General features: G+C 47.6%; 1 protein-coding gene across 11 annotated transcripts in view; it reads right to left on the bottom strand.

The window, feature by feature from the left end:
* The window catches only part of USP4 (ubiquitin specific peptidase 4), a 57,866-nt gene extending 40,717 nt beyond the window's left edge, over positions 1-17,149 (bottom strand). For 10 of the 11 annotated variants that reach the window (XR_009553249.1, XR_009553246.1, XR_009553247.1 and 7 more), the window contains exons 1-6: positions 16,993-17,149; positions 13,846-13,973; positions 8,285-8,415; positions 5,375-5,501; positions 4,141-4,286; positions 3,963-4,024 (exon numbers count right to left, since the gene is read on the bottom strand). Coding sequence is in view for 6 of the 11 variants with exons in the window: in XM_016192729.2 (XP_016048215.1) it covers positions 3,963-4,024; positions 4,141-4,286; positions 5,375-5,501; positions 8,285-8,415; positions 13,846-13,973; positions 16,993-17,093 (695 nt within the window). In the remaining 5 variants the exon portion in view is untranslated. The other variant, XM_060204724.1, reaches the window with a different exon arrangement.
* Between the last annotated feature and the right edge of the window lie 360 nt (positions 17,150-17,509).

Below are 17,509 nucleotides of genomic sequence, written 5' to 3'. Positions count from 1 at the left end.
CGCTTTATCTCAAAAATAAACATTATAACAAGGGCAACAAAAGGGGAAAAAATAGCCTCCAGGAACAGTGGATGTGTGGTGCAGGCACCGAGCCCCAGCCATAACCATGGAGGCAAAAAAAAAAATTATACACACACAATCTGTCACATTCTTATTTATTTATTTATTTATTTATTTATTTATTTGATAGACAGAGAAATTGAGAGGAATGGAAAACATAGACAGGGAGAGACAAAGACACCTGCAGACCCGCTTCACCACTTGTGAAGCTTTGCCCCTGCAGGTGGGGACCAGAGACTTGAACCTGGATCTTCGTGCACTGTAATGTGTGCGCTAAACTAGGTACGCCACTGCCTGGCCCTCACATTCTTCTCTTAAAAAATGTAAATTATAGTTTTAGAAGTCTGAAACAATTTTCAGTTAGCACTGAGGTTGTAAAGGAGGAAAGTAAAGGGCAGAGGATAGATAGCATAATGGTTATGCAAACAGACTCTCATGCCTAAGGTTCCAAAGTCCCAGGTTCAATCCCCCACACCACCATAAGCCAGAGTTGAACAGTGCTCTGGTTAAAAATTAAAAAAAAAAAGAGGAAAGTAAAGGGGCGGCTAGGCAGGCAAATCAGGCAAAAGAAGTCAACTATGTAATGAAGACTAAAACTGAACTTTGAGTACGTCAAATTAATATGGTACAAATAAGTGTCAGTTCATCATGACGTACTGCTGAACTCAGGCTACAATAGAACACTACTCAGTCAAAAGCACAAAAAAAAAAAAATTAAATCAAGGGATGTCGGGCATCCCGGGAGGCTGGAGAATTGGACTATAGAGCATGTGGTCCTGAAGGCGCTCCTTGGCAGCATGTGCAGTGACACTCTGGCTCTCCCACACCCCCAGTCAGTAGTAAGCGAGCAATTCTTTACGGAAAAGTAGGGTGCACTAAGCACTGCCGTGTGGTGAAGGTTCTAGGCACTCCTAGAAGCTGCGCACATACCTGACTCACAGCTAATCTGCCTTTTCTCGTATTTCATCAGTTCTACATCTCTTCTCTTGTCTCTTCTTTCCCTCTTTAAGAAACGACGATCCTTTATGGTTATGTGACGATAGTGAGTTACTCTCTCCATTGCAAGATCATTAATTCCACCTGTAATTCCCTTCTATACAGTAACCTAGCATAGCCCTCAACTTCTAGTGAGAATGTGGGCAGCCTGGAGAAGGGCGGTGCTATTCTAATAAGGAACCGGTGACCAAGGGGCCAGGAAGACGTGCACCCAGTTAAACACACACATTACAGTGCTCAAGGTCCCAGGTTCAAGCCCCTAGTTCTCACCTATAAGGGAAAGCTTCACAAGAGGTGAAGCAGGGCTGCAGGTGTCTCTCTTATCTCTTTCCCTCTCTACCTCCTCCCCTCTCAATTTTTGTCCCTATCCATAATAAATAAAAATGTAGTAAAAAAAAAAAGAAAAAGAAATAGTAACCAGTGTTTTTTCAACTGGGATCAAAGGCTAGGACTCAGGGTATTTATAAGAGCCTTCAGACTGTCAGCAAAATGTCTCTTCTAGGCATGTTTCTCAAGAGAGCTCCTAACTGATTCTTCAAGGAACATTGAACCCACCACTATAAAATCAACACAGTGAGCTGGGGAGATAAGACCACTGCTAGTAGCTTCAGGCACCGAAAGCTCCACGTTCAGTCCTCTAAACCATTTCCTCTCTCCATTTCTCTCTGTCCTATCCAACAACGAATAACATCAACAATGGCAATAATAATAACCACAACGAGGCTACAACAACAAGGGCAACAAAAGGGGGAAAAAATGGCCTCCAGGAGCGGTGGATTCATGGTGCAGGCACCGTGCCCAGCAATAACCTTGGAGGAAAAAAAACAGAGTAATGAGAGCTGGGCAATAGCACAGCGGGTTAAGCGCACATGGTGCAAAACCCAAGGACCGGAATAAGGATCCAGTTCAAGCCCGCGGCTCCCCACCTGCAGGGGAGTCACTTCACAAGCAGTGAAGCAGGTCTACAGGTGTCTATCTTTTTCCTACGCCCCCCAGCCCACCCCCGTCTTCCCGTCCTCTCTCCATTTCTCTCTGTCCTATACCACAACATCAATAACAATAATAATAATGATGATAAACAACAAGGCCACAAAAGGGAAAAATAGCCTCCAGGAGCAGTGGATTCGTAGTGCAGGCACCAAGCCCCAGGGATAATCCTGGAGGCAAAAAAAAAAAAAAAAAAGGAAAGGAAAAAAAAAATAGAAGCACACCCCTAGCAAGTTCTAGGACAATGATCCCACTGCAGGAGGAGGTAGAAGGCAGGCAGAGTCAGCTGGGGAGGGTGCTGCTTTGCCATGTGCGAAGCCCGGAAGGAAGCTTCGGGGCTGTGGTCTCCTTCACACTCTAGCTCAGGAGGAAGGAAGAGGAAGAATGGAGAAAGGACTAGGGTCAGGAAACAGCTGCCCTAGGAGAATGCACACATTACTTCCCGCAAGGACCTGTGTTCAAGCCCCTGGTATGGTGCATGGCACCGGGGAACGCTCCATGAATGGTGGAGTGGAGCTGTAGCGTCTCTGCTTCTGACATTTAAAACCAGGGGGAGTCGGGCGGTAGCGCAGCGGGTTAAGCGCATGTGGTGCGAAGCGCAAGGACCGGCATAAGGATCCCGGTTGGAGCCCCCGGCTCCCCACCTATAGGGGAGTCCCTTCACAGGCGGTGAAGCAGGTCTGCAGATGTCTCTCTTTCTCTCCATTTCTCTTTGTCCTATCTAACAAAAACGTTAATAACAATAACTGCAACAACAATTTAAAAAAGGGGCAATAAATGGGAAACTAAATAAAAATTAAAAAAAAAAAAAGGAAACAGGGGTCACCCCGAGCAGTGGCAGCATGCGAGAGATCCTGCCAGGGGCGACAGGTAAAACGCAATAAACAGCTCACTGGAATCGCACTATTCCCTTTAAGTCACACAAAACCCAGACCCCCTGTTATTTTTGTTTCGTTTTGTTTTTGCCTCCAGGGTTATCGCTGGGGCTTGATGCCAGCACTACAAATCCACTGCTCCTGGAGGCCATTTTTTCCATTTTATTGGCTAGGACAGAGAAATTGACAGGAGGAGGAGAGAAAGGAGGACAGAAAGATAGACAGACACCTGCAGACCTGCTTCACCACTTGTGGAGTGACACACACACACACACCCCACCACCGCCAGGGAGCCCGGGGCTCAAACTGCGTTCATTGTGTGGGTCCTTTCGCTTCGTACTGTGTGTGTTTAACCCTGGGCACTACCGCCCAGGCCCATTCCTTTAGATCAGAACTTTTTTTTTTTCCCCTCCAGGGTTATTGCTGGGCTCGGTGCCTGCACCATGAATCCACCGCTCCTGGAGGCCATCCCCCCCCCCTTTTTTTTTTTTGGTTGCCCTAGTTGTTGCAGCCTCGTTGCGGTTATTATTGCCATTGTTGATGTTGATTTGTTGTTGGATAGGACAGAGAAATGGAGAGAGGAGGGGAAGACAGAGAGGGGGAGAGAAAGACAGACGCCTGCAGACCTGCTTCACCGCCCGTGAAGCGACTCCCCTGCAGGTGGGGAGCCGGGGGCTCGAACCGGGATCCTTACGGCGGTCCCTGCGCTTTGCGCCACGTGCGCTTAACCCGCTGCGCTACCGCCCGACTCCCTAGATCAGAACTTTTAACCACAGGTGGGGGCTGGATCAAATCCTTTGCAAAAACAAAGCCTCCTCTTGGGAAAGCCACACTCCAAGGCCCAGGCTCTTTTCTTCTTCTTCTCATTCAACACGCAACTCTGCCTCTTCACAAACCCTGACAGAGCTTCCTGAGACCACTGCCAAGGTCAGAATTATACTCTTGATAGGAAACTTGATGCTCTTTTTTCACCCAATTAAGGCCATTTTTCTTAGCACTAGTAACTGCTTTCAGAAAGAGTACCCGCCAACAAGGTTCACTTACTTTGACTGCAGGGTTTGCCTCGGCCATGTGCCATCTTCATTCTGGGGCTCAATTACCAGCACCTAAGTAAAAGGGAAAACCAAGTAAAGCGTGAGTTCACCACCTCACCGCTAACAGTCAGAATCCAGAACCTGCAGAACACCCGCTGGGGGCTAGGGCGCGGCCCGGGCCCTCCTACCTGACCCTGGTACAGCCCAGCGTCCTGGACAGTGTTGTCTAGTTTGCTCAGCTGCTCGTAGGTGTTGCTCATGTACTTGTTCCACAGTCGTGTTTTCCGTTCTGCCGGAATGTTGAACAGCTTCCGCATCTCCTTCTCAATGGTTGCTGGGAAAAAGAGTCATCACTCAGGACTGTCTCCAAAAACAATGCTACAGACAGACATGCAAGCTAATACTTAACTGCTTTTCAGTTCACAGGGTCACTTTGGATCAAAAGTTCTGACTGGAGACCAGCGGAATAGCTCACTTGGATAGTCTGCTGCTTCTGTGTCACGTATATGGCCCAAGTCTGAGCCTTGTCTCTACCCTTTCTCTTTCTGCCTCGCTCTAGAAAGAAAAAAAGAACTTCTGACTGACCTTAGCCTGATTCCCACGGCTAAATCCTCTCAGACTTGTACATTCATGAACTCTTCCTACACTTCCCCTAGTAACTGATAATACAGTTACTCACTTACACCACAGAAGCAACGAGTACAGGTGGAAACAGAATCGTTTGGGAGTTAAGACAGATCTGGTTTGAATTAGCCCTGAGGCTGCAGACAGCTCATCCAGTAGGGTTTAAATCTTATTATGAGTGAGGCAGGGCTCAAGTTCTGCAACCAGTGGGATTACCATGGACAGCACACAGGGGACTTCCATGGGTGGTGGAGGGCTGCTGTAGTCTCTCCTTTCAAATGTTCTATGGGGGAGAGGAGACTAGGAACACAGATTTAGAAAAAGCTGGGCGAGCAGCTCGAGACATCAGGGCACAGTATTAGTATGCCTGACGCCCCAGGGCCCAGGTTCAACCTCTGACTCAACTACAAGCCAGAACCAAGCAGTGCTCTGATGGCTGTCTGAAATAAAAATAAAGGGGCCAAAAAATAAATAAAGGGGCCAGGCAGTGGTGCACCCAGGTTGAGCGTACATGTTACCATGCAAAAGAACCTAGGTCCAAACCCCTAGACCTCATGTGTGTGCATGTAGAGAAGCAGGTGTGCAGGTGTCTCACTTTCTCTCACCCTTCTCTCAATATCTCTCTAGCCTATCAAATTTTATACATATATTTCAATTAAATTAAGCAGAATCGCACTTCAGGACTGGTGATCCTAAGCCAAGACTATCGGGGTAACAAGTCTCAAAAGGGCACACACTTAGCTCTCATGACCACAATGCTCTGCAACCAGACACACCTGAACCCGACCAGACACTCACCAATGGTATCCGCCTTGCTGAAATGGCAACTCAGCACATTGGTAGGGTCACTGTTCTCACAGAGCTTCAGTTCCAGCAAATACACTTCCACTTTGCAGTGCTTGACAAATAAGCCGTGCTCTACAACCTGGGACAAGACGCAGAGGTGAGGAGAGCGGCCCACAGCTGGATGCTCTCACGATCAGTGTTCCATCAGTGGCAAAAGACAGAAGTCACAGGACTATATAACCTTCCTTAAGGAAACAGGAAAGCAGAGCCCAGGCTTCTGAAGTCACTCGCAATCTATGCTGCGAATTTAAAAGAACATTTCCCCTTCCTAGCACCAGTCAAGAGCAGCGTGGTGGAGCCAGAGTGAGCGACAGCACTGCATGACGAGAGACACTGTTCACACTTAATGAGGATCGTGCTAGTCCTCTCAATTCGGTCAAACCAGACGACGAGCGAATCTAGTCAAGTTCTCCCAGAGTGCTCAGCCACACAAGAGCATCGCAAGCTGAAGAGGACATGGACAGGTCAGCACGTTCCTCATTACTGACCCCCCCCCAAGCCCTCAGCTTTTTCAGATTCTTTCTTTATTTTATTTATTTATTTATTGAAGATTTTCTTTCTTTATTCATGAGAAAGGCAGGAGAAAAGAGAAAGAACCAGACATCACTCTGGTACATGTGCTGCTGGGGATTGAACTCAGGACTTCAAACATGAGAGTCCAATGCTTTATCTACTGCACCACCTCCCTGACCACATTTTTTTTTTCTTTTGCCTCCAGGGTTACCGCTGGGGCTCGGTCCTGCTCTAGGAGTCCACAGCTCTTGGAGGCCATTTGTCCCATTTTGTTGCCCTTGTTTATTGTCATCGTCGCTGGTATTGCTGTCATTATAGATGTCATTACTGTTGGAGAGGACAGAGAAGTAGAGGGCGGGGAGACAGAGAGGGAGACAGACAGACACCTACAAACCTGTTTCACCACCCGTGAAGCGACCCCCTGCAGGTGGGGAGCCAGGGGCTCGAACCGGAATCCTTACGCTGGTCCTTGCTTTGCACCAGGTACGCTTAACCCGCTGCACTACCCCCATTTTTTATTTTATTTTCGATTTTAGATACAGACAGAAGTTAAGAAGGAAGGGAGAGATAGAGGAGAGTCTCCTGCAGCATTGCTTACTGCTCATGAAGCTTCCCTGCTTCAGGTGGGAACCAGAGGCTTGAACCCAGGTCCGTGTGCATTAAAGCTGGTGTGCCGCCACCCACCCTTTTCAATACATTTTAATGAAGGGCAGGGAAAGAGAAATGGAGGAAGATTTTTGGAAGAGAGACTGACCAGAGCACTGCTCAGCTCTCAGCTCTAGCTTCTGATGGTACAGGGGACTGAACCTGGGACTTTGGAACCTGAGGCATGAATGTATTTTTACGTAACTATTCTGCTGTCTACCCTGCCCAAAGTTTTTGGTTCTAAGTTGAAATATAAAAAGGTAGTAGCCAGGCAGTGGCGCACCTGGCTAAGCACTCACAGAGTGCGCAAGGACTCAGGTTCAAGACCCTGGTCCCCACCTGCAGGGGGAAAGCTTCCCAACTGGTGAAGCAGGTCTGCAGGTGTCTCTCTCTCATTCCCTCTCCTCTATCTCCCTCTTGCTCAATTTCTGTCTCTAAAAAAAAAAAAAAAAAAAAAAAAAGAATAAAATTGAATCTAACTTGCTCTGGGCAGAGTGACCAAAAGTCTTAAGCACAAAGGGAAAAGCAACAAGAGAGTTTATAAAAGCAGCCGGGGGATTGTTCAGTTAAACCACCTACTTTGAAAGGTTATGAGAAAAAGAAAAAAAAAAAAAAAAAAAGAACGGTAACATGTGGGCTGGAGAGATAGCTCACTGGCTAAGATACATATCTTGGCATAGGTGTGGCTTAGGTTCAAGTCCAGGCACCACACAGGAGGTGGCATCCTCCAGAGATATGGTATCTCTATTCGAATGAGAAAAAGGAGCCCAGAGAAGAAACTGTGCTCGTATGAGGAGGCCCAAGCTTCCCCCAGAAAAAGAAAAGAGAAACGTTAAGGCAACACATTACTCTGCATCCCTGTATCTCCCAAGTGGACTTTCTCACAGCCTTCCAGAAAGCACTCACTAGGCACAGCCGCGTGAATTCTAAGCCGTGTCATTTCTGATGATTGGCAGTCACTCACAATTCCAACCTGGGTAAGCAACCTCACTCACCACCACTCAAAATCAAAATTCTTGAGGGCTGGGCGGTAGCGCAGAGGGTTAAGCGCACATGGCGCAAAGCACAAGGACCGGTTCAAGCCTCTGGCTCCCCACATGCAGAGGGGGTCGCTTCACAGATGGTGAAGCAGGTCTGCAGGTGTCTGTCTTTTTGTCCACCTCTCCGTTTTCCCCTCCTCTTTTGATTTCTCTCTGTCCTGTCCAACAGCAACGACATCAATAACAACAAGAAGGGCAACAACAAAAGAAACTAAAATGGCCACCAGATGCAGTGGATTCACAGTCTAGGCACCAAGCCCCAGAAATAATCCTAGAAGCGAAAAAAAAAAATCTCAAGAGAACCAGTAAAAAGTTCTCAAACAACTTCATCAGATCATCAGGTACACTAGTATTTTAGGAAGTTGAGGAACAGTCAGTGTTACTCAGGGAACAACAGTTGGCATTAATAGCAGGACAATTCAGGCACTCACTTTTCCCTAACTTTTTAAAAAAAATAAGTAAGTCTGTTAATTTTATTGGCTAGAGACGGAGACAAACTGACAGGGAGTGCAGATGCAGACACCTGCAGCACTGCTGCATCATGAAGCTTTCCCTCTGCAGGCAGAAACTGAAGGCTTGAGCCCAGGGCCTTCCGCACAGCACTGTGTGCACAATCAGCCTCGTGGCACCCGCCACCCACCACCCAACGGTGCCCTGTACTCACTTTTCTGACAATGGGCTGCTGACCTTCAACACAGCCATACCAGTTTAATAACTTATTCCAGGCCTCAGCTGGGACTAACACATAATCCAATTCATCAATTAAATGTTCTTTCAAGGTCTGGCTCTCTGGATCTAGAGAAAAAAAAGAACACACATAACGCACTGCTTATCCTGTCAGAAATCCTTATTTTACCTAATTATATATATTTCTCTCCCCCTCCCTCTTCCAAATAAAGCACAACTCAGCTCTGGTTTATGGTGGTGCTAGGGATTGAACCTGGGAGCTTGGAGCCCCAAGCATGAAAGTCTTTTTGCATCATAATTATGCTGTCTCCCCTGCCCCTAATTTTTTTTTGAGTTTTTTTTAATATTTATTTTTTTTATTTATTTATTCCTTTTTGTTTCCCTTGTTGTTTTATTGTTGTAGTTATTATTGTTGTTGTCGTTGTTGGATAGGACAGAGAGAAATGGAGAGAGGAGGGGAAGACAGAGAGGAGGAGAGAAATATAGACACCTGCAGACCTGCTTCAACCGCCTGTGAAGCGACTCCCCTGCAGGTGGGGAGCCGGGGTTCGAACCGGGATCCTTATGCCGGTCCTTGTGCTTTGCGCCACCTGCGCTTAACCCGCTGTGCTACAGCCCGACTCCCCCCTGCCCCTAATTTATGTTTTTATGCAGAAAGACCTTCGTGCCTACACAACAGGTTCAGTCCCCAGCACCATTGCAAGCCAGAGCTGAACAAAGCTTGATGTAAGGAGAAGAAAGGAGAGAGGGGAAGGGAGGGGATGCGGGGGGAGAGGAGGGGAGGAGAGAGGAGGGGAAGGGAAGGGAAAGGAATGGAAGGGAGGTGGGGGGGGGGGAGGGGAGCCCAGTGAGGCAGGGGCCTGGGATGCTAGCAAGCAGAACCCGCACTAACCAGATGAGGTATTTTGCCAGGCCTCTGCACAGGAATTTTGAAATGAGGAATGACTCCTCAAATCACTTCCAATGAGGACGGTAAAGCAGAATATAAGCACAGCGTGGTTAGAGCATAAGGCTTCCATCTGACATCCACTAGAGCACAGGCAAAAATAACAGAAGGGATACATCTAGGGACATAACTTTCTTTTTTTAATTTTTACTTTATTTTTAAAGACTATTTATTCATGAGAAATGACAGGAGAGAAAGAACCAGTAATCACTCTGGTGCATTTGTTGCCAGGGATTGAACTCGGGACCTCATGCTTGACAGTCCAAAGCCTTATCCACTGTGCCACCTCCCGGACCACTATTTCTTTTTATTTTTTACCAGAGCACTGCTCTGGTATGGTGGTGTGAGGGATTTAACCTGGGACTTTGGAGCCTCAGGCACAAGAGTCTCTCTGCATAATCATTATGCTATCTACCCTCCGGCCTATTTATTTATTATTTTTAAAGATTTTATTTATTTTATTAATGAGAAAGATAGGAGGAGAAAGAGCCAGACATCACTGGTACATGTGCTGCCGGGGATTGAACTCAGGACCTCATGTTTGAGAGTCTAGTTCCTTAGCCACTGTGCCACCTCCTAGGTCACTATTTCTTTTTTTTTTTAAGTTTTTTTTATAATTATTTATTTTCCCTTTTGTTGCCCTTGTTTTTTTAATTGTTGTTGTAGTTATTATTGTTGTTATAGATGTCATCGTGGTTGGATAGGACAGAGAGAAATGGAGAGAAGAGGGGAAGACAGAGAAGGGGAAAGATAGACACCTGCAGACCTGCTTTACCACCTGTGAAGGGACTCCCCTGCAGGTGGGGAGCCGGGGCTCGAACCGGGATCCTTAAACTAGTCCTTGCACTTCGCACCACGTGCGCTTAACCTGCTGCGCTACTGCCCACCTCCCCGCCCTATTTCTTTCTTTTAATGAGAAATACAGAGAGGGGAGAGAGACCAGAACACTGCTCAACTCTGGCTTATGGTGGTGCTGGGGATTGAACCTGGAGCCTTGGAGCCTCAGGCATGAAAGTCTCTTTGCAGAACCATTATGCTGTCTCCCCAGTCCTAGCTAGGGATATACTTTCATATGGAGATAGTATCTTGGCAGGATACTTAATTTCTTGGTTGAAAATGATTTTCCTTCAAAGTCTGTAGATTGGTTCAATGTCTTCTGCATTTAGAGTTGTAAAGAGAAAAAGCTGAAATGACACTGACTGTCTTTTTAAAGGTGACCTTCCTTGTCTAGAGGTCTGTATAGCTTTTTTTTAAATCTTCAAATTAGAAGTCGGAGGGTAGCACAGCAGGTTAAGCACAGATGGCGCAAAGTGCAAGGACTGACGTAAAGATCCTGGTTCAAGTCCCTGGCTCCCCACCTAATGGGGAGTTGCTTCACAGGCGGCGAAGCATGAAGCAGGTCTGCAGGTGTCTATCTCTCCCCGTCTTCCCCTCTTCTCTCCATTTCTCTGTCCTATCTAACAATGACATCTACTACAACAACAGGGGCCAGGTGGTGGCACACCTGGTTGAAGCACATGTCATAGCGCACAAGGACCCAGGTTCGAGCTCCCGGTCCCCACCTGCAGGGGGAAAGCTTCACAAGTGGTGAAGCAGGGCTGCAGGTGTCTCTCTGTCTCTCTCCCTCTCTATCACCCCCTTCCCTCTCAATTTCTGACTGTCTCTAACCAACAAATAAAGATAAAAAAATAATAACTGCAACAACAATGAAAAACAAGGGTAACAAAAGGGAAAATAAATATAAAAAATTTTAAGAAATAAAATCTTCAAATTGAATACTGCAGCCAGAACACATCCAGGCGATGCCTTCTTTGCATTAAAATTGAGTGGCACCCTGTGAGTTTTCTCTATTTACGAATCTAATTCATTCTTCAAATCTAGAACTCTGTCTTCAGCTAGCCTCAGTTCCTACTTCTGTTTAATGTCACCTTCTGTTTCAGCCACTACTACTCATCCTACGTTTTAGCTCCTGAGCTGACCTTTGTTTTTCCCCAGAGCCCTGCTCAGCTCTGGCTTACGAACCTGACCTTCAGAGCCTCCGGCATGAGTCTCTTTTCTTAGCTGTTTTCGTAGCTCTACCCCGGCCCCCAGCTGACTTTCTATTTTTTTGTTCTTACTTTGACTTTTCACTTTTCTCCACATGCTGAGAGGTCTCTTCACATCCTGCATTTGCTTCAGTAACTTGACTTGTGCCCCCACCCCTCAGGTTCACCCAGGTCTGCTGCCTTTCCCCCTTCCCTAATTCTCTGAGTGGACTGGTATTAGCCACTTCACCACTGGGCAGAGGTCCTGAAATTCCTGCACTGCGCGATACCCGCCTCCTACTACCTCTTCTGTCTCTTCATGGTATTTTTCAAGGAGCAGTATTTTCTCTGCTGTCTCAAGACCCTTTTCCATCACTTTTCTTAGAAACAGAAACAAAAGGAAAGGCTGAAGCCCCTTTTGGGAAACTCTGGTAAAATGTCACCATCTGATCTGTGTGACTAAATAATGCTGGTGTTTGTTTGTTCTGAGCATGAAAAGAAACCACGGGGGGGGGGGGGGAGGACCTGGGCGGTGGCACACTGGGTTAAACACACATAGTACAAAGCAAGCTCAAGGACCCACACAAAGTCCCTGGTTCAAGTCCCTGGCTCCCCATCTATAGGGGGTTGCTTCACAAGAGATGAAGCAGGTCTGCAGGTGTCTGTCTTTTTCTTCCCTTTTCTATCTCCCCCTCCTCTCTCAATTTCTCTCTGTCCTATCTAAAAATAGATCTAAAAAAAAGAAAAGAAGGGAGTCGGACAGTAGCGCAATGGGTTAAGTGCACGTGGCGCAAAGCGCATGGACCAGTTTAAGGATCCCGGTTCAAGCTTCCCGCTCCCCACCTGCAGGGGAGTCACTTCACAGGCGGTGAAGCAGGTCTGCAGGTGTCTGTCTTTCTCTCCCCCTCTCTGTCTTCCCCTCCTCTCCCATTTCTCTATGTCCTATCCAACAACAATAAAACAAGGGCAACAAAAGGGAATACTTTTTAAAAAAAAAAAAAAAGGAAAGAAAAAGGGGAAAAAAAAACCCACAGCACCAAAGCTTCTTTCAGTGCAGTGGGGGCTGGGCTTGAACGTGAGAGGCGTACATGGCAAAGCGACACTCAAGCCAAGTCAGCTATTTCTTAAACCTCTTTTTTTTTTTTTTTTTTTCTAATTTACTGGATAGACAAAACTGATAGGGAAAAAGGAACACCTGCAGCACTGCTTCACCACTTGTGAAGCTTTCCTCCTGCAGCTGGGGGTGGTGAAGACATAAGCCTGGCTTTTTATATATATACTTTAAAGAAGAGAGACTGATGCAGAGGAAGATACAGAGAGAAAAGACCAGAGCTCTGGCTTATGGTGGTGCTTGGGGTTGAACCTGGAACCTCGGAGCCTCAAACAGGAAGTCCTGGATCACTTGCGTCACGCATTGCTTTCCTGCTGCCCCGACTATAAGCAAGGACAACAGACCATCTCTGCCCTGCTTGCAAAGCAGGGTCAAATCTGGGAGGACGAATCCTGAGAAAGGTCAGCTGTCATCTCGGTGCAAGCAGCCCCCAGTACACCATGTATCACTTCTCACTGCTTTTTCCAGGTATTACAATGTATATAATATTTTCAATTATGTTTCCAACTGGAAGCTGAATGCAATCGTAATTCCACTTCCAATTCTCTTCAGGCTACTTTGGTGATTATCTAAGGCTCTGAAGTCCCAGGTTCAATCCCCTACACAACCATAAGCCAGAGCTGAACAGTAAAAAACAAACAAAAATTGTCAATGACACTCTAGGATGAGGGAGACAGCCACAAGACCCATGCCTGGAGCTCCAAAGTCCCAGGTTCACTCCCCTACACCGCCATAACCTATAGTAGTGCTTTGGTTTAGAAAAACAAAAAAAGTACTCTATTTCCATTCCATATGAATCTAACATCTGAAATCTAATGGAATCAGTTTAAAAGAGAGGAGAGAAAAATTTTAAATGATAAACCTGTTAAATGTAGTTAATTCATGAAGAAAAAAAAAAAAAACAGGGGAGTCGGGCGGTAGCAGAGCGGGTTAAGCGCACGTGGCACAAAGAGCAGGGACCGGCGTCAGGATCCCGGTTGGAGCCCCCGGCTCCCCACCTGCAGGGGAGTCGCTTCACAGGTGGTGAAGCAGGTCTGCAGGTGTCTGTCTTTCTCTCCCCGTCTTCCCCTTGTCTCTCCATTTCTCTCTGTCCTATCCAACAACATTCAATAACAAAATAATCAATAACTATAACAAAAAAATTTTAATTCTCCCTGAAGCTCTTCAGCTAATAAAGACAAATCAGTAACACTTTTTTGTTGTTGTTACCAGAGCACTGCTTAGCTCTGGCTTATGATGGTGCAGGGAATTGAACCTGGAACTTTGGAACCTCAAGCATGAGAGGCTCCTTGCAAAGCATTATTATGCTGTCTACCCCTGCCCAGTAACACTTGTTTTCATCTCCTCCCACCCCTCCCACCGAGAAAACGAGGTTTACAATGTCCATGCCACAGATAAACTCAATCTCATCACTGCCCAGATGGTTACAAATCAGTTCGAGTAATAGAATATCGCACCTGCAAAGAGTCCAGAGTTATCTATCGGGCCAGGAAACAGGCTGTGTTCACCAACACTGTACATATCCCAGCTGTCGAAGCCGACATACTTCTTCCACTGCTTGAACCATCGGCTGTCAATAAGATACCTGAAGACCAGACAAAATTAATTATCACCTAAAAGCTGAAGTTTTAGGTCTCTACCTAAATGCTATTCCCTTAATTTGATCATCTTTCCACTAAGACAGCAAGCATTTAGCACCTGAAAAAAACTCTAGAACAGGGGCAGGTCCTACACAGCAGACCCTGGCCAGGGGAGACCGCGATTAAGTGAATAATAGGGCCAGGTGGTGGCACAGTTGGTGGAATGCAAGAAAGACCATGCACAAGAAAGACAAGCTGTGAAGAAGTGCTGCAGGTGTCTCTCCCCGTTCCCTCTCAGTTTCTGCCTCTATTGAAAAACAGGGGAGTCAGGGAGTCGGGCGGTAGCGCAGCGGGTTAAGCGCAGGTGGCGCTAAGCGGAAGGATCCCGGTTCGAGCCCCCGGCTCCCCACCTGCAGGGGGAGTCGCTTCCCAGGCGGTGAAGCAGGTCTGCAGGTGTCTTTCTTTCTCTCCCCCCTCTCTGTCTTCCCCCCCTCTCTCCATTTCTCTCTGTCCTATCCAACAACAATGACATCAATAATAACTACAACCACAACAACAACAAAACAAGGACAACAAAAAGAATAAATAAATAAATAAAATTAAAAAAAAAATTTATAAAAAAAAAAAAAAACAGGGGAGTCGGGCGGCAGCAGAGCGGGTTAAGCAACGTGGTGCAAAGCGCAAGGACCAGCGTAAGGATCCCAGTTCAAGCCCCCAGCTCCCCACCTGCAGGGGAGTCGCTTCATAAACTGCGAAGCAGGTCTGTAGGTGTCTATCTTTCTCCCCCTGTCTTCCCCTCCTCTCTCCATTTCTCTGTCCTATCCAACAATGAGGACATCAACTACAACAATGAAACAACAAAGGCAACAAAAGGGAATAAATAAATAAATATTTTTTTTAAGTGATACTGTGGTTCTTTCTCTGCTTGTTTCCCTGACTTCCTATTATTAAACAGATGTTATTTTAAAAAGTCTTTAATTTACTCAAATTATACATCCTAGTTTAGGGGGATTTCCCACTCTTAACATTTATAACCAAACAACCTCAAAGAAGATCGGGTGACTTCCCACGAGCCAGGAAGACCCATAATACATACAAATCTCTACAGTCTTTTCACTGGAAACACTGGTTTTAAATATTCTGTTCACTTATTAATGAGAGAGAAAGTACCAACGTATCACTCTGGCACATGGAATGATGGGATACTGGGGACTGAACTGAGGACCTGATACTTCCAAGTTCAATGTCCTACTCACTGCACCTCCTGCCCCACCCCAAACAGTTAGTGTGTGGCTTTAGTCATTTAAAACTTCTGCTTCTTGATTAGTCAACAATTTGCTCTGCTTTCTTTCTTAACTCTTTTTCAGCCACCAGGTTCCAGAGGCTACCATGATGCCAATTGGACTTCCCTGGACAGACGACCCCACCAATGTGTCCTGGAGCTCCGCTTCCCCAGAGCCCTGCCCCACTAGGGAAAGAGAGAGACAGGCTGGGAGCATGGATCCACCTGCCAACACCCATGTTCAGCAGAGAAGCAATTACAGAAGCCAGACCTTCCACCTTCTGTACACCATAATGATCCAGGGTCCATACTCCCAGAGGGATAAAGAATAGGAACACTGCCAGGGGATGGGGTGGGATATGGAGTTCTGGTGGTGAGAATTCTGTGGAATTGTACGCCTCTTATCCTATGGTCTTGTCAGTGTTTCCATTTTATAAATAAAAACTATTAAAAAAAATACCTTCTGTCACCCTTAAACAGGATAATTTTCCAAAATTAGTTACTTGCCATGCCTTTAGTTCAACACTGCAAAGTAGTATCCAAACTCAACCTAATCCCACTGTTCCCGTCTTGTTTCACCTATTAATAGCATGTTACCATGTTAGCCACAACATCTCTTCCCAGTTCAATTTCTCTGCCACAGTAAGTGGTATCATCGCCACCATCACAGCTTCTTTCCGTCTAACTAGGCTTTGGCTTTTCACCGGTGCAATTCCACTATTCCTGGCGGCCTTTTTCTTTTCCCTGACGGTGGGGTGTTCTCACTTAGTTGAGAACAGGATCTGCATGCCTGAGCCTCCGCTACATCCCAGACAGCACAAATACCACGGTGCTGCTATGGTTTCTCTACCTCACGAAACACCCTCAGAGGAAATACAGATCTCTTTTAAGAGAAAAAGGAAGAAACTTCTCGTCGCAGACTTCGTTGCTAAGTGCTAGATTGAATCTCTTTTTTTAATATTTATTTTCTCTTTTGTTGCCCTTGTTGTTTTATTGTTGTAGTTATTATTGTTGTTGTTGTTGGATAGGACAGAGAGAAATGGAGAGAGGAGGGGAAGACAGAGAGAGGGGGAGAGAAAGACAGACACCTGCAGACCTGCTTCACCGCCTGTGAAGCGACTCCCCTGCAGGTGGGGAGCCGGGGTTCGAACCGGGATCCTTCTGCCGGTCCTTGCGCTTCGCGCCACGTGCGCCTCACCCGCTGCGCTACCGCCCGACTCCCTGATTCAATCTTTTCAACCTAGGCTATATGCCACTTTGACTCCGAGATGCTGCTGCCACCATTTTTTACATTCACTACTAAAATAACCTGGGGCTCTCAGACTTTGTTCGGCTTCTGACCTTGACATTTGGCAGTTTGCAAGTTGCCAAGTGTCTGCTCCTGAGCTTCACCTCTGCCCGAAGGGGAGCGGGGAACACACACGCGAGGACCGCCACGCTAGTTTTTAATAAGTGACCAGCCCCTAAGTGGGGCCGCCTCCACCCAAGGTCACACAGCGAGGCCCCCAGTCTGGAAGGTCCCGGTGGGCGCAGCTCTTGTCCCCATCCAGCACAACTTGACCCGCCGCTCCTGCCCAGCGGGCTCCCCTCCGAGGGAGCGAGGACAACCCGACAGGCGACTCCCGAGCTCCTCTTCCGAGGAGCAAGTCAGTCCACTGTCGCGGTTACCGACACACGCAGGTCGAGCGGGACAGAGCCGCGACCCCCGCCCCAGCTGGCAGAAAGGCGTGTCGGGCACTCACCACTGAGCCCCGCGCTGGAGCGTGGTCCTCATCAAGGGCCCAAGCTCAGATTTCTGGGTCTCCGCATCCGGCCGATGTCGGAAGCCTCCACCTTCCGCCATCTCGGCCCCGGCCCCGGCCCAGCCGGCCCGGATATCCGCCTCGCGCACAGCGTGCTGCGAGCCGCGCCCACACACGCACGCTAGTACGTACGCACGCACGCACACACGCACGCATAGCCGTGCGCGCGCCCAGGCCGCGTCGCCATCTCTCCACCTTCGGGGGCGGGGCCTGGGCCAGGGCGGGGCCGTGGGCGGGGCCGGAAGTGGAGGGAGGGGGAGAATGCCACCCACCCCACCCCACCCCCGCTCCCTCCCCAGCCCGGCACCGGGCGCGGTGGGGCCAACGTCCTCTTCCCCGCCGTGCGCCGCCATCTCCAGCCCTCCCGCAGCCGACCCCTAACTCTCCGGGCGCTCCACCCCAGATTGGAGGAAGCCTGGAAGTACATTTTCATTCTTTTTTTAAAAAAAGAATAATT

The sequence above is a fragment of the Erinaceus europaeus genome, chromosome 12 (genome assembly GCF_950295315.1).
Source record: "Erinaceus europaeus chromosome 12, mEriEur2.1, whole genome shotgun sequence".
Classification (NCBI taxonomy): domain Eukaryota; kingdom Metazoa; phylum Chordata; class Mammalia; order Eulipotyphla; family Erinaceidae; genus Erinaceus; species Erinaceus europaeus.
Note: the sequence above shows the minus strand (reverse complement) of the source record. Positions and strands in the feature narration are given on the sequence as shown.